This window comes from Rasamsonia byssochlamydoides (assembly GCF_041956645.1).
Source record: "Rasamsonia byssochlamydoides strain NRRL 3658 unplaced genomic scaffold VTN77scaffold_16, whole genome shotgun sequence".
In the NCBI taxonomy this organism is placed as follows: domain Eukaryota; kingdom Fungi; phylum Ascomycota; class Eurotiomycetes; order Eurotiales; family Trichocomaceae; genus Rasamsonia; species Rasamsonia byssochlamydoides.
The window spans coordinates 349,601-364,344 of record NW_027192399.1 but is presented as its reverse complement, the minus strand read 5'-3'; the positions used below and the strand labels follow the sequence as shown (position 1 = coordinate 364,344).

Genomic DNA, 14,744 nt, shown 5'->3' with positions numbered 1-14,744 from the left:
TCAGCTCTGGTATCGAGGCGTCGAAGTTAGATGCTACCATCTTGGCTCAGACCGCGTTCCCTCGACCTACGACCCTGAATCGCCAGCGATGGAACTATATCCTGCGCAGCATGTTGCAACGGACGGTGAAGACGATCACAAGAGCCTTAGTGGACGACGCATCATGATCAGAAGATTTGGGTCAAGGCTATGGCGTGGGTATATCAGCATGAGGCAATAATCAGCAAGACCACAGTGGGAAACGCGATGAGTCTTATGAAGACACTGCTGAAAAGAGCAATGAACCTCAGGAAGACATTGACAAAAAGAACGACGAACCCCAGCAAGCCATCAGCGAAAAGAGCAATAAGCAACAAGCGTCAGAAGATTCCGAAATTCCACAAAATGGATCTGTTGCGGTGGTTATAGACCATTCTACCCATACTTGCGACGGGCATCATCATCCTACATGCAATCCTCCAACACCACCAGCTGATACGAATTCTACCCAGATTTGATCTTTTTCACTATCTATCTATTATCTACTCTCCTCTCCTTTCTTATTTGATTCTTCATTTGCATTGACATGGAACCGTTTGTTTCTTTTTTTTTTATCCACCTCTAATGGTCTATGTACTCTCCTCTCCTATCTGATTTGATTCTTAATTTGCATTTAGATGGGACCTTTTTTTTTCTTTCTCTCTTTATCTATCCTTTAATGGTCTATGTATGCTTCTCTGCTCTCTAATTTGATTTCTTCATTTGCATTTCCCTGGAACAGTTTTCTTTATTATCCATTCTTAATGCCTTCCCCCCCCTTTCTTTGGTTTTCGTTCTTATCATCATTATTACAGCAGAATGAACCTCTGATCTGAAGAGAGAAAGAGGAAGAAAAAAGGGAGATTTGGGATCAACAAATGGGAATTTCCAGAATTTTGATTTCTTTTTTTAAAGGACGTTGGTTGCTATTCACATCCTTCTATCTGTTCTATCTATCTTCATACAGTGAAAATGCCAGTACCTAGTTACTATACTTTTATTAAAAAAGATGATCCTGCATAATTTAATTTACTTCTCCCATGTAATGTAACCCGGGTATTCGTTACAATTAATAATTCTCTCCTCTCCTCTCTTCTCTTCTCTCTCGTTAACTCATACGCGACGCAAAGCAACAGTCATGAACCAAGGATCCCAGAAATTCTCAACACCATATCAAGAATAGAAAGATGCTCGTCCGATCCGTCAACGAGCCGTTTGTCCATCTCTGAGAATACCATGACGATTTTGTTTTTCTGGATGTCTGGGATGGCGTCGTTGTAGACGATTCGGCGGTATAACTAGGAGGCAGGTGTTAGTGAGGCACTCTTCTTTAAGACGTGTTTGCGCTGGGGAAACGCACCTGAGATAAGATCTGCGTCGCACTCCATCCGTCTGCGACAATGTCGTTTACCACGGCTGAGACTGCCTCGTATGCCGATCCCATTTTCTTCGGCTGCATGGCCTGCGTTAACCTGTCGAGGACACTTTCCGGGACGACACCGGCAATCTCTTCGATCATTCGAACGGTGATGAGCGCAGAACTGTCTGCGTCGGCCATTTCCGTATCCCCATCCGCCTTCTGACCCGGTGGTGCGCCGGTTGCCCCGACGAGTCTGGCTGCACTTTGCAGATATGTTATTGCTCGTCGAAGGTCGCCATCGCTACACTTGATCAGTGTATCGATGACGCCGTCTTCGAGTCTCAGGTTCTCCGCCTTGGCGATCTCAGCCAATCTGTCCCCCGCCGCAGTGCCATCTAGCGCCTTGAAGCGGAACTTGCTGCATCGACTAGCCACAGGCTCGATAATTCTCGTCACGTAATTGCAAACAAGACAGAATCGCGTAATGCGACTGTATTGCTCCATCGTCCGACGTAATGCAGCCTGTGCGTCCTGCGTCATACTGTCTGCCTCGTCGAGGATAACGATCTTGAACGGTGGGCAGGGATATTTGGCGCGGTACTCGGCGTCCAGGCCTGTAGGGTAGGACAATTGGGTCCGCGCAAAGTCCTTGATCTTCTCACGGACGATGTTGATTCCACGTTCGTCGGAGGCGTTCAGTTCGAGAATTCGTGTGCGGTAGAGAGCGGGACCAAAGAGGGACTTGGCCAGCGCGAGGATGGTGGAAGTCTTGCCGGTTCCTGGAGGGCCGTAGAAGAGCATGTGAGGGAGCTATAAACACTTAGCCATTGTTGAAGAGGAGCTGGATGATTCTAGGAGAGTACATTCGAAGCTTGCAACGTCCGCTGAAGGACCGTTATCGTATGATCTTGCGCTGCGACATCGTCGAGAGATTTCGGGCGGCTGTAACCCATATCATATCGATCAGATCAGTTGTAATTCACAGACAGGAAAGGATAGAAACAGTATCAACATACTATTTCTCAACCCACGGTTGTAGACGCGTCTGATCCTCTTTGCTATCGGCCGTCTTCTGCTTTGAGCTGCTGGCGGCAGCTGCGGCGGCCGCCCTCGCTTTGTTGTTGAAAAAATTGGCTGCCATTGACGCGTTCGCTCCAATGGCAAATTCTGGATGACAATTCACCAGCTCTCAAGATTGGAATTCGAAGAGCTTGAGTGAACAAAGGCGTTGCGCGAGTATCATGAAGCTCAGAGCAGTTGCAAATAATGAAATGTCCTGCAATCAAAGTGACGCGTCTACACGTGATACGCGAAACCACTTAACGCTCAATACAGAATGGCAAGATCTCCGCCCCAACTATCTTCAACTGATAAGATCATGTCCATAATACGGAGTAAATTACTTTTAACAGTAAACTTCTTTTAATACTTGTTTGTTTATCTTTCTTGCTGCTGGGTGTAAGTGTCATATTTATAACTCGTCTTTCCTGGTCGTATCTACATCTTCTTCCCACATTCTTTTCTTCGGATTCCGAGGGACGTTTTCGTCCACGGTCTCCTCAGACGATATACCATCATGTTCCACTTGTCCTTCTCTACTCTCCTGTACCATTCTTCCAATCTTCTCGACCATGCTGTCGTCATCGGGTACCGCAGTAGAAGCAGTGTCTTGATCCAACAACCCAGGAGGCTTGCCTCCTCCAAGTACATATTTCGGAGCGTCTGTGCCAGCAACGGTCGGAATGCCTATGGTTGCGGTGCCACTCATGATGGCGGAGGAAGAAGAAGCAACCGCCCCTGTCGCGCCCGCCACGCCTATTACAGAGGTCACAAACCTGTAGAGCAGCTTGAGCGGCATCCAGGCAAGCCACCAGAGCGGGCCATATAATATTCGGCGAAACACCAGCCATGCGATTGTGCAAATCAATATGTAGAATGCCGTTTCGAGATACCAAGTATCTGATTTCTGAGAACGGAGGAGCGAGCTGACCAGGACGCGAGATGAGGAGAGAATGGTATCAAGATTGCTGTAGGATTCCGAAAGAGAGGAAAGCGCAGCGGTTGACTGTTCTGTTGACAGATGTCAGCAAAATCCGCATACAGCACCGCCGCGACTGAACCTACCCAAAGTCTCCTGCGCAAATTGACTTCTCGAAAGCTCCGCCTGCATCAGCTGATGTGTCCGCCTGAGAGCAGCGGTAACGTCACTCGACGCGTTGACCACCAAATCATCGTGCGTAAGTTTCTCGGAAGGTTTCTGGCGCTCTCCGCCCTCTGGAGGTCTTGCAAGCAACAGCTCTCGTTCTTTTCGGCGGGCAGCCTCCGCATTGCGGTTAGCTTGTAATTGTGCGGCGCGAAACTCTGCTCTCGTCCTAGATACCGAGTCTGTCAGTCATGAATAAAAATATCGGACTTACAGCAACAATAGGAATAAGGCCGCCGCGAGTCCATGATCAGACGACAACCACTAAGTGACAAACAAACCTCTTCAATTCCTCTGTTAACCTTTCCGCCAGTCCAACCACCCTCCTCTTCTCTGCGTCCTTCTCTCCAGTCTCTGCACCTTTCCTCTTGGTGGTTCCTGTACTTTCTAGAATTTCCACCTCGACTTTGAGCAGCTCCATCTCCTCTTCAGCTTCCTTTAGCCGGGCGTGGATTTCCGCCCCGAGCTCCAGACGGGCCTCATCGCCTTGCCCAATAGATGCAGTGAAATTCTTTAATCGATTCACAAGCGTATGAACCTCATTGAGGGACGCAGAGACCTCTTTCAGGCGTGTTTGTAGGACGTGTGTAGAGGACATTGTGCCGCGGACTGTTGTTCAGTATTCGTCCAGAAACGGAAGGCGACAGACCGCGGACTCCTTTAAATCGCGATGGCTTAGCTCAAATGGCAGGAACTTCCATTCAATAAATCTTGACTGGCTCACATGTAACAAATATCACATACTTGAATATGGAGCTCAACAAGTGTGAATACTCTCATGAGGTGCTCATGCGTAGGAAACGTGGAAAGCATGCATTCAAGCTGTCCACAAGCGTCATCGGTTCCGTTCCGAGGGCGTATTAGCCCCGTAATGTTACAAGGCCGAGGAACATGTTTGCAGCCCAAGCAAACATATCATTCATCAACTCCGAAAAGTTTCCATGTCCGCCGCCGCATCGGAGGTCCGGTTAAATAAATCAGCTTAACTATCTATAACGATTGGATTGAATTGAACTCCAGGGCTGCAGGACCAAAAAGCTAGCAGTCGTTGTACCCTCTTGGTACGATCTTCAAGTTGATTGGTAACCTGCAGACGCGCTCGTTGGTTTAGCCTGTTCATCCACCTGGACAACTCGAGCCGCGACATCTTCCGTTTTGAAATATCGATTCCGGGGTGGGCAGGGAGCAAGTGTTTTATCCAGGAGAAAAGGGATTCCGCGCTCCTGAATTGTTGGGAGGCCTGCCTCGAGGGAATTGGTAAGCGTCACCCAGCTCTGCTACAGTCGTGTCAGGTCATCTCTGAGGAGTAATTACCTTCTCAGCTCAACATCTCAAAGATATATATGCGCAATACTAACAGGACGCCTTTCTATCCAGAAGACTGCCAATCTCTCTCAAACACATCGCTTCACGGCATCCATATACCCTATCCACAATGACAATCCCCATCCAGACAATCACCTCCTTCCGCACCGCCTTCAACCCCTTCTCTCGACTCTCCCGCCCCTGTCGCTTCGTCCTCAATCTCCTACAGAACCCCACCACTGCGCCCGCCAACAGCGCCGCACACATCGACATCCAAGTCACGCAACTCCCGCGAAACTCTACACAACTCCCGGAGATGACGATCGGGTTCAAGGGCGGGAAGGAGATCAAGCTCGAGGTCGGGAAGCGGAAAATGAAGATCGGCGATGTCATTGATGAGATTTCGCGGGTGGGCCGACTCATCGAGAGAGAGGAGAGTTTGAAGGGATAATAATATTTTCCCAGCTGATCCTTTTAGTATGTTCTTGCGAGTGACCTGGACAATGGCAAGCTTTGGGATGAGTTTGTCCCTTTCAGATGCCAATTCAAGATCTGCGGATCAAGATCGAGTCATCTCAGGCGTGGCGCATTGGCTTTAGATGCATTCAAGACTTGATTTTGACGAAGAGCCATAGGTGTCCATGCAAGCAAGAAGCTCCAAATATGACTTGCAATAAGAGCATGGAGAAAATGACGCGACGCGACGTGGGTACCGATGTATATACTATATTTGTTTTATTTTCCACCTCTGTATTCAGGTATCTAGCGTTCTAAATATTCATCTACAATGACATGATGTCGCTTGTCAGAGTGTTCAATATTTGCATCCAAAAATCATATCTGCAGTGTACATACTAGCGCTAAATGGGGATAAATTTTACCTTTCGTTTGATTTTATCTAACCACTACCAATTATCCATGATAATGGAACATGAACAGACTCCAGGCCCTTTGGAGGGGGCAAGTATCCATCCAATTTTCTTTTACAGGCAGTCGATAGTCATCGAATCTACCGTAGCCTATAGGTAGGACAGGTATAAACGCGCGGCTGTAGATGCACGATCGACATAGGAGGAAAAAAACCTCAAGACAAATTTATATCGCGGAGAGGAGAAGCGTATGTGCTCATTAAGTGGAATTGAGCGGGTTTCCCAATGCTTAAACAGCAGCACCGGAAATGAAGAACCACTTGTCGACACTGCCGTCAATCGGAGCCGGTGGGAGGTTCTCACCCGGGGGAATCTTGGCGAGCTGGGCCTGGTCGACACGGTCGGGGGAGTTTTCGTTGGTGACATTGGCACTAGATTTCAAATTAGTTCTGTTTTCTCCTACAATCCTTCCCGCCATCCGTTTCCATGGAGAGAGGTTAGGGAATTTTATAACTTACAGGCTGATCTCGCCACGAGGAGTCTTGCCAGTCATGAGTTTCTCCCAAGCATCAGCGCATTCGCGGATCACCTCCATAGCGTATCTAAGACGGATCTTATTAGCCCTGCAATCAAATCAAACACATAGGAGATTGCTTACTTCTTGTTCTTGCACTCGCCAGAGAAAGCGAACTGGTTCTCGGGCTTGCCATCGGGAATCTTGTAGATACGGAACCATTCGTTGGTGGCACGGAGGAGACCAGGCAGGTGGCGCTCAACATCCTCGATGTCGTTGAGTTTGGGGGCCAAGGGGTCGTTGACATCGATGACAATGACCTTCCAATCCGTCTCTTCCTCATCCAGCAAAGCCATCACACCCAGCACCTTGACCTGCTTAATCTGACCAGTGTAGCCAACCATCTCACCAATCTCGCAAACATCCAAGGGGTCGTTGTCACCCTTGGCCTTGGTCTCGGGGTGGACGACATTGGGGTCTTCCCAGGTCTGGGAAAGGTCAGCAATTGATCTTCATTTCGAAGGAAAAATGTGTATTGAGCACTCACCCGAGGGAAGGCACCGTAGTTCCAGAGGTAACCCTTGTGGGGGAAGCAATTGCGCACATAACGGAGTTTACCCTTCTTGACATCCTGCTTGATGGGGTTGAGGAATTCCTCCTTGGAGATCTGGACAGAGAATCAGTACATGACTTCTCTCTTTAAGGATATATAGAAGCCCGGAGATCTTCAGCTTAACCATACCTCCTGCTTGGCGTTCGTCCAACGGGGGATCTCGACAATCATGTTCAGGATAGTCTGCTGCTCATTGGCATAGAGAGGAATGTCGTGGAACGGAGAAATTGGGACACCGTCCTTCTCGATGAAGACACGGTAGTCCAGCGTGTTGGGCTGGCCAACCTTGCGGATTGAGTACGACATGGCGGAGGGGTTTGTGTGCGGCGACTGTGTGGAAGCGGTGGAAGAGAAGTGTCTGGAGATGAGGGCAGCGCGTTCCGTTGTCGTAGAAGACACACTGCGTGCAATGCCAGATGCAGAAGACAGAGAAGAAGGCGATGAGGAAGAGGATGGGCGGTCGGGGGAGGAGAGGGGCGGTGGGCGAGAGGGGAGGGAAGAGAGCGTCCTAGCGGTGGGGGGAGCCAGGGTGGGCAGGCGCAGCAGACAGCAGCGGGCGGTTCCTGTCGAGGCGGTGGGCAGGCAGCGGGCAAGCGCCAATTGGGTCAGACGCAGACGCGCAGCGGACGTGGCAGCAGGGGACATGGGGAGGAGGCAGCTGTTCTGTGGTTTGGTTCAGGTCCTGCTTAAATGCTTTTCGGAAGTCTAAAAGGTGATGATTACTGCCAGCCTCGGACCGGGACTGCTCGAGATGATTGTAAGCCGTGAGGCCGAGGTATTCTGATTCTGCGCCAGAATTTGCACCTTTTGGTTCTGGGATGGGTTGTTGCACTATTGTCTGCTTTGGTTTGGTGATCTGGTCCTCCCATTAAAGTTCAGGCTGTCATTAGAATATTAATGACTCTCGTCAGGTCTGGAAATTTTTTCGGGTGGGTTCTAAAACGCATGGTTCCCTAACAGTTGTCTTCGGCATCGGTGGAAAGCCACGTTTCGGGCTGGTGACGATCCGGCCCCGCTACGACTCCTACACGGCCGACTTAACCCGCCCCGGCAGTCTGTCAGTTGCACATATCTATGTCGAGTGCTGTCCAGCTCATCAATCATGCAGTTGTCTGGAAGAAGAGCGTATTCTCTTTGGATCCAGACCGCTCTCTTTTCATCTTATACCAAGCTAGTTGGACAATTCGAGGTGATGTGTGCTCACGTGTCCAGTTGCACGGTTGGATAGACTTGCATACATACCTCCTATACGCACTATGGACTGTTCTGCCAACTAGGCTCATAGGGGCGAAATTGGAAGATGGCTTCTACAGGACTCGATAATAATGTCACTGACGACCGTAGATGCAGTCTTCCACGTCCTATTTATTATCATATTCCCTGATCCCAACGTCCCTCGTTCTGCAGGCCGATATCGGGCACTTCGGACCATCCAGTACTGCCAGTACAACAATGAATGCCATATAAAGGGAGTACCCAAGACAATGCGATTTCCCTCGTATTGTCACACTCAATGACCTCGAACAGTCATCTCCTTGTTCCTTCTATTCCCACATTGAGTGGGAGCATCTAGATAATGTGTGTAGGTATTATACATAGGTTTTCGTGGCGCATCCTTGTCATCATAACATGAAACTCTACAGTAAAACTGCCTCTACAGGGACTGGAACCTTTGAACTTCATCATAGATATATGATCACAAGCTTTTTAAATGCGAATGGCGGGGTACCAGCTATTGCAGTCATGGTGGCGTACAGCGGAGATGAGGGAGAAGCGCGAAATAATAAAGCGGGCAGGACGCCACCCCTCGCTTATCTCCCTATCTACACGTGACCTCGATTTTCGCGCTCTGCAGTTTTCATCTTTCCGCGCTTAGTTGCCCTTTCAACAGAATCCTCCCATTCTTTCACTAATCTCGCGAGAATAATATCATCGGCCAGACCGATTCTCCTCAGGGAACGTCTCACCTGGCCAGGGCCTTGGCCCGTGGTGCTATGCTTAGGTTTCTCCGCAGCGCCATGGCATCGCTAACATCGCCGCCTCGCGTTCCTATCCCCGCCAACGGGGTCGACTACCGCGGGAAAGTCGTCCTGGCACCAATGGTCCGCTCAGGAGAGCTACCATCGCGTCTGCTCGCCCTCAAATATGGTGCTGATCTGGTCTGGGGACCGGAAACAGTCGATCGTTCTCTCATCGGCGCCACCCGTCGAATCAACCCGCGCAACGGAACCATCGAGTATACCCGCCTCCCATCGAACGGGGGGAGGCCGGAGAAGGCCACCCAGGAGTCTGTCATATACCGCATTGATCCTGTGCGGGAAAAGGGGAAATTGATCTTTCAAATCGGAACCGCATCACCGGAATTGGCCGTTCAAGCGGCCAAAGTAGTGGCCGCCGATGTTGCAGGGATCGATGTCAATTCGGGGTGTCCAAAGCCATTCAGTACGAGTGGAGGAATGGGCGCGGCGCTTCTACGGACTCCAGACAAACTCGTTTCCATCCTTGAGGCCCTTGTACGCGAAGTCGGGAATCCGTATCAGATCGGCATTTCCGTCAAGATTCGCCTCCTCGAGACCCCGGAGTTAACAGAAAGCCTCGTAACACGCCTTTGCGCCACTGGAATCACTGGTCTGACCGTGCATTGCCGCACCACCCCTATGCGGCCCCGCGAACGTGCCATCCGTGATCAGCTTCGCATGATTGGCGAGGTTTGTCGAAAGGCAGGTGTGGCTTGTGTCATGAATGGCGATGTGACTTCCCGCGACGAAGGTCTTGCACTGATGAAGGAGTATAATGTCGATGGTGCCATGATTGCGACAGCCGCAGAGGCCAACCCATCATGTTTCCGCACTGCTGCCGAGGGTGGACTTCTTCCGTGGCGTGAAGTCGTCCATGACTATATGGAGGCCTGCTTGCAGTGTGAAAATCGTTGGGGAAACACCAAATACCTCCTCAACATGATGATTCCTGGGAAAAACAAGGAATTCAAGGACGCCAAGTCTGCCAAAAACTACACGGATGCTTGCCGTCTTCTCCAATTTGACGATCTTCTCCCCACCGCGAAAGAGGTAGACAAAGTGATGGGTTTGGATAAGAGGTCCACCATCAGCAGTGATGACGAAGTTCGACCCTCTGCGGTTCAGAATGCGATGGAGAATAATGAATCGGCCAGGGCTGCAGGGGGCCTGAGCAGACCCAAGCAAAATCCGCCCGTTGCCAGTGGTTCCGGTCCCATACGGACGAGCTCAATCCCAAGTCCTGCGCCGAAGCCAAATCCTGAGACTGGAGTCGATCTCTCCGCATCGACTTCCCTCCCCCAACAGGATGCAGGGGTTGCTGTCTAAAGATACCTTTCACGCTTTATTACTGATATCTTGTTCATCTAGGTTGGCCCTTCTCTTCCACAGAGGGTCCTTGGGTTTCATTTGCTTTTTACGGTGCATAGCTTGGAAGGGGTTGCATTCTATGGTGTTTACTCTTTTCGGATATGGATTCAGTCTCCTTTCATTCCACTTCTCACGATGTGCAAAAAGATACCAGGTACGATTTCATTGGTCTCTTGTACAGGAAGGAAGTAGAAAGCAATATACCATTCAGTTATTTTGTAGTTTAGTTGCGCTGCAATTTGCAGCGTGTCATGCATATTTGAGTGATGTTAGGGTCCGAAGTTTTTTCTCATCTACATGTGTTGTTTACTTCCTGATGGCAGTTGTAAAACCTTTCCTTATTAGATTCTTCACTACACAATATGCCTTTCATCATCAGTACTCTTCATTCACTTCTTCTCATTCTTATAATACCTGTCTTAATAGAGAAGTGTGCTGTTGTTTGCATTGTGAACATATCTTGTATCAACTTATTAGCATTTACTTTACAGAATATTCCTTTCATTACCGGTACTCTTCATTCACTTTTCAATCCTACAACACCTGTCTTAATGGATAAATGTGGTATTGTTTGCGTCGGGCTAGTCATTGATCAACCCTTCAACCAGTGAATAACATGCTAGGGCTTAATGGGCCACACGTGACGGAATTCACTAAATACGCGCGGGCGCGTTAAGATCGCGCTAAAACGTGCAGATCGTCCCGCGGCGGCTTGATGGATTTTATTCCAGGGTCAGTTTCTTGCAAACTTACCTCTTTCCAAGGTTCAGTTTTTCAGTTTTGTCCAACTCTCTCATTTCTTTTTCCGGGGCTCGATGCCATGACTCGTTTCTAAATCCACTCTACACACGATGGAGGAGTCCGTACCGGAGACTCCTATTCGCAACCCTAAAACGATCCAAAACACTGCTGGCAGTGTTGCGGATGACGATGCGGAGTATGAAACTGTTGCCACTGTTCTCATCCAGAATCAATCTGTCAAGCAAACCCCGCCTTCCGTTTCCCAGCGTCTCACACAGCCTACCCAAATTATCGAAAAACCCTCCGATCAGAAGTCCGTTGTCCAAGTTGCCGCATCCTCCCCTTTGGCTCCTTCGTCATCTCCAGCTCGTCCTTCCCAACGCGGCGGTGTGTTGTCCAGTCTCATGGCGCCTAGTGGCACACAATTTCGCCCGCCCTCGATATTTGCACGACCTACAAAGCGACCTCCGGCCATAGATATGGATGACGATGGTCCTGCATATCGTGGTGGATCTTCCGATGAAGACGAGCAGGATACTCGGTCAACTGACATCAAGCCCGCCACTTTTACCAAATCGTCGCGAAGCCCCGTTCCCGACAAGGTGATGGAATCTCCAGTGAACACAAACAGCGCATTGGACAGGTTCAAAAAGATTACATCTTCGGCAGTCTATAAGCCTTCTAATGGCACTGCTAAACGATCGATCTCCCAGCTGGATGGGGCGGCGGATAGCGGATTGCCGAAAAAGCCTAGACAGAATACCTCTTCTCGCGCTTTACCTGTCGAAATTGATGTCAACTCGATTGACGACATCGACGATTACCAGACTAAGGTCAAGGTCAAGAGGATTTTGACAATCATGCCTCAAAAATCTGTTCGGGCAGTCATGGAGGCTCTTTTGTTAAAACGCGGCAATTATGACGATGCACTGGAATATCTCGCTGCTGCTGAGGAACCAGCGACGATCGCATCATCTGACGACGAATTGAGCGTGCCTCGCAAACACTCGCCTGTGGCTCCCGCAAAGCAGCAGATCAAGGCGCAGACCAAAATTCAAGATAAATGGTCTTCCGTGCCGAGCCTTAACAAGAGCCAAAAGGACAGACAGGCTACACCAGAGGAGTCGAAACCGAGGCGCCGTCTCATCAGAGGAGCCAGGAATCGAGTCGCTTCTCCCGTCAGCTCTCCACGCTCTGAAACGCCCCCAGCGAAGCCACTGGGTCGACTTGTCAGAGGCAAGAGGCCCAGGTCACAGCGATCGGAGTCACCAGAGGCCGTGGTCATATCAGATGATTCCGATTCGAACAGCGATCAAGAGCCGTTGGAAGACGACGGAGCCTTAGAAACGAAGGTTCTCAAGTTCATCAACAGTTGTACCGTCACGGAACTTGCGGATATTGCTGCCACATCCGAGCAAGTTGCTTCTACAATCATTGCACACCGTCCTTTCTCGACTTTAGATGCCGTGCGAAATGTTATGAGCGACGATGAGCCCCAGCCAAAGAGTGGACGGGGTCGGAAAACCAAGAAGCCAATCGGAGACAAAATCGTTGATAAATGTCTGGACATGTGGACCGGGTATGAAGCTGTCGATGCGTTGGTGGCGCGTTGCGAGGCTCTAGGGAAGCCAATCGCTGCCGAAATGAAGAAATGGGGTGTCAATATCTTTGGGAAAAAAGACGCTGAACTCGAGCTCGTCTCCTTCGATCATGACTCCGGAATCGGCACTCCAACAAGCCCGCCCACTGACGAGGACAATGACGCCATCGCAACAGGTTCCCGCAAGAGTCGCTTCATCTCTCAGCCTTCGATCATGAGCCCGACGTTGACAATGAAAAATTATCAGATTGTTGGGATCAATTGGCTATCTCTCCTCTTTGAAAAAGAGCTCAGTTGTATTCTGGCAGATGACATGGGTCTGGGTAAGACCTGTCAAGTTATCGCATTCCTCGCGCATCTGTATGAGAAGGGAATCAAGGGACCGCATCTGGTTGTTGTGCCATCATCGACACTGGAGAACTGGCTTCGAGAATTTAAGAATTTCTGCCCCACCCTTTCGGTCATGCCATATTACGCACGTCAAGAGCAGAGGGCCGAGATTAGAGAAGCAATTGAAGAGAACCGGGACAACATTAATGTCGTGATCACTACTTACACGGTTGCAAAAGCCAAGGTTGACGCCCATTTCCTGAGGAACCTCGACTTCTGTGTCTGCGTGTACGATGAAGGCCATATGCTGAAGAACAGCACATCCGTGTTATACGAGAAACTGATACGGATCCCTGCTCGGTTTCGACTCCTTCTCACTGGGACACCTCTACAGAACAACCTTCAAGAACTGGCTTCTCTGCTGGGATTTATTCTTCCCAAGGTCTTTCAAGAAAAGAAGGAAGATCTTCAGAATATCTTTGCGAATAGAGCAAAGGCTGTCGACTCGTCCGAGTCTCATTCCACTCTTTTGTCTGCGCAGCGCATTGCCCGGGCGAAATCGATGCTAGCGCCGTTCGTGCTGCGCCGGAAGAAGCATCAAGTCATTGATCTGCCCCCGAAGATCTCTCGGGTCGAATACTGCGAGCTGAACGAGACTCAGAAAGAGATCTATGAGCACGAGAAGGAGGAAGTCAGAAGGCTTCTTGCCGATCGGGCAGCGGGGAAGAAGACCGGAAACAAGTCAGCCAACATCCTGATGAAACTCCGTCAAGCGGCGATTCACCCGTTGCTGAAACGCCGTATCTACGACGACACGACTCTGAGTCGCATGGCCAAGGCGTGCCTGAAGGAAGAGCAGTGGAAGCAATCCGATCCGGATATCATTTTCGAAGAGCTGCAGGTCTACAACGACTTTGAATGCCACACCATGTGCGTGAACTATCCCAACTCGCTGGGCAAATTCGCGTTGCAAAACGAGGAGTGGATGCACTCGGGCAAAGTCGAGAAGCTGTGCGAGCTGCTGAAGAAGTTCAAGGAGAACGGCGACCGGACGTTGATTTTCTCGCAGTTCACGATGGTGATGGACATTCTCGAATACGTCCTCGAGACGCTGCACATGGGATTTTTCCGACTGGACGGGCGCACCAGCGTGGAAGATCGCCAGTCGATCCTGGACGCGTTCTACGAGAAGGTCGACATCCCCGTGTTCCTGCTCTCAACCAAGGCCGGCGGTGCGGGCATCAACCTGGCCTGCGCGAATAAGGTGATCATCTTCGACTCGAGCTTCAATCCGCAGGAGGACGTGCAAGCGGAGAACCGCGCTCACCGCGTGGGCCAGACCCGTGAAGTCGAAGTGATCCGCCTTGTGACCAGAGGCACCATCGAAGAGCAGATCTACGCGCTGGGACAGACGAAGTTGGCCCTGGACCAGCGTGTTGTCGGCGACGATCCGGCCGACGCCAAACGCAGCGAGGAGGAGGGCATGAAGGTGGTCGAAGAGATGGTGGCAGCCGATCTGCAGAAGGAGGATTCTCACTCTCACCCTTAATCTTATTTCTGTCTGCACATTTTGTACTCTACCTGTACCTGTCTGTACCTTGGCTTGTCTTGTGATCGAGATTCATGCATCTCATCCGGTTTGGGACGGTCCTGTCTGTCTATGATCATGCGGCATGTTCATGTTTCTTTTTGAAAAGGGGTGCATGCGTGGACTACCTAGGTATTTATTGGGAAAGTTCATAGACGTTTTGATTGGTGTGTTATGACATGGTATGGTATTGCATGGCGCCTGGCCTGTTCTCTGT

General features: G+C 50.1%; 5 protein-coding genes across 5 annotated transcripts; 3 read left to right on the top strand and 2 right to left on the bottom strand.

Annotated features, from left to right (window-relative positions):
* Window positions 1-1,154: 1,154 nt before the first annotated feature.
* VTN77DRAFT_2132 (uncharacterized protein) lies at window positions 1,155-2,519 on the bottom strand (the record flags this gene model as incomplete). The annotated part of the gene is made up of 4 exons (XM_069417940.1): window positions 1,155-1,316; window positions 1,379-2,188; window positions 2,242-2,320; window positions 2,395-2,519. 4 exons carry the CDS (start codon window positions 2,517-2,519, stop codon window positions 1,155-1,157), a joined length of 1,176 nt encoding a protein of 391 aa, XP_069279612.1.
* A 330-nt stretch (window positions 2,520-2,849) lies between these two features.
* On the bottom strand, window positions 2,850-4,179 carry VTN77DRAFT_2131 (uncharacterized protein; the record flags this gene model as incomplete). Its single annotated transcript, XM_069417939.1, has 3 exons — window positions 2,850-3,448; window positions 3,503-3,750; window positions 3,863-4,179. The coding sequence occupies 3 exons, from the start codon at window positions 4,177-4,179 to the stop codon at window positions 2,850-2,852; spliced, it is 1,164 nt and encodes a 387-aa protein (XP_069279611.1).
* Window positions 4,180-8,900: 4,721 nt separating this feature from the next.
* On the top strand, window positions 8,901-10,226 carry VTN77DRAFT_2130 (uncharacterized protein; the record flags this gene model as incomplete). Its single annotated transcript, XM_069417938.1, has 1 exon — window positions 8,901-10,226. One exon carries the CDS (start codon window positions 8,901-8,903, stop codon window positions 10,224-10,226), a length of 1,326 nt encoding a protein of 441 aa, XP_069279610.1.
* A 121-nt stretch (window positions 10,227-10,347) lies between these two features.
* Window positions 10,348-10,827, top strand: VTN77DRAFT_2129 (uncharacterized protein; the record flags this gene model as incomplete). The annotated part of the gene is made up of 1 exon (XM_069417936.1): window positions 10,348-10,827. The coding sequence occupies one exon, from the start codon at window positions 10,348-10,350 to the stop codon at window positions 10,825-10,827; it is 480 nt and encodes a 159-aa protein (XP_069279609.1).
* Window positions 10,828-11,119: 292 nt separating this feature from the next.
* On the top strand, window positions 11,120-14,488 carry VTN77DRAFT_2128 (uncharacterized protein; the record flags this gene model as incomplete). Its single annotated transcript, XM_069417935.1, has 1 exon — window positions 11,120-14,488. One exon carries the CDS (start codon window positions 11,120-11,122, stop codon window positions 14,486-14,488), a length of 3,369 nt encoding a protein of 1,122 aa, XP_069279608.1.
* Between the last annotated feature and the right edge of the window lie 256 nt (window positions 14,489-14,744).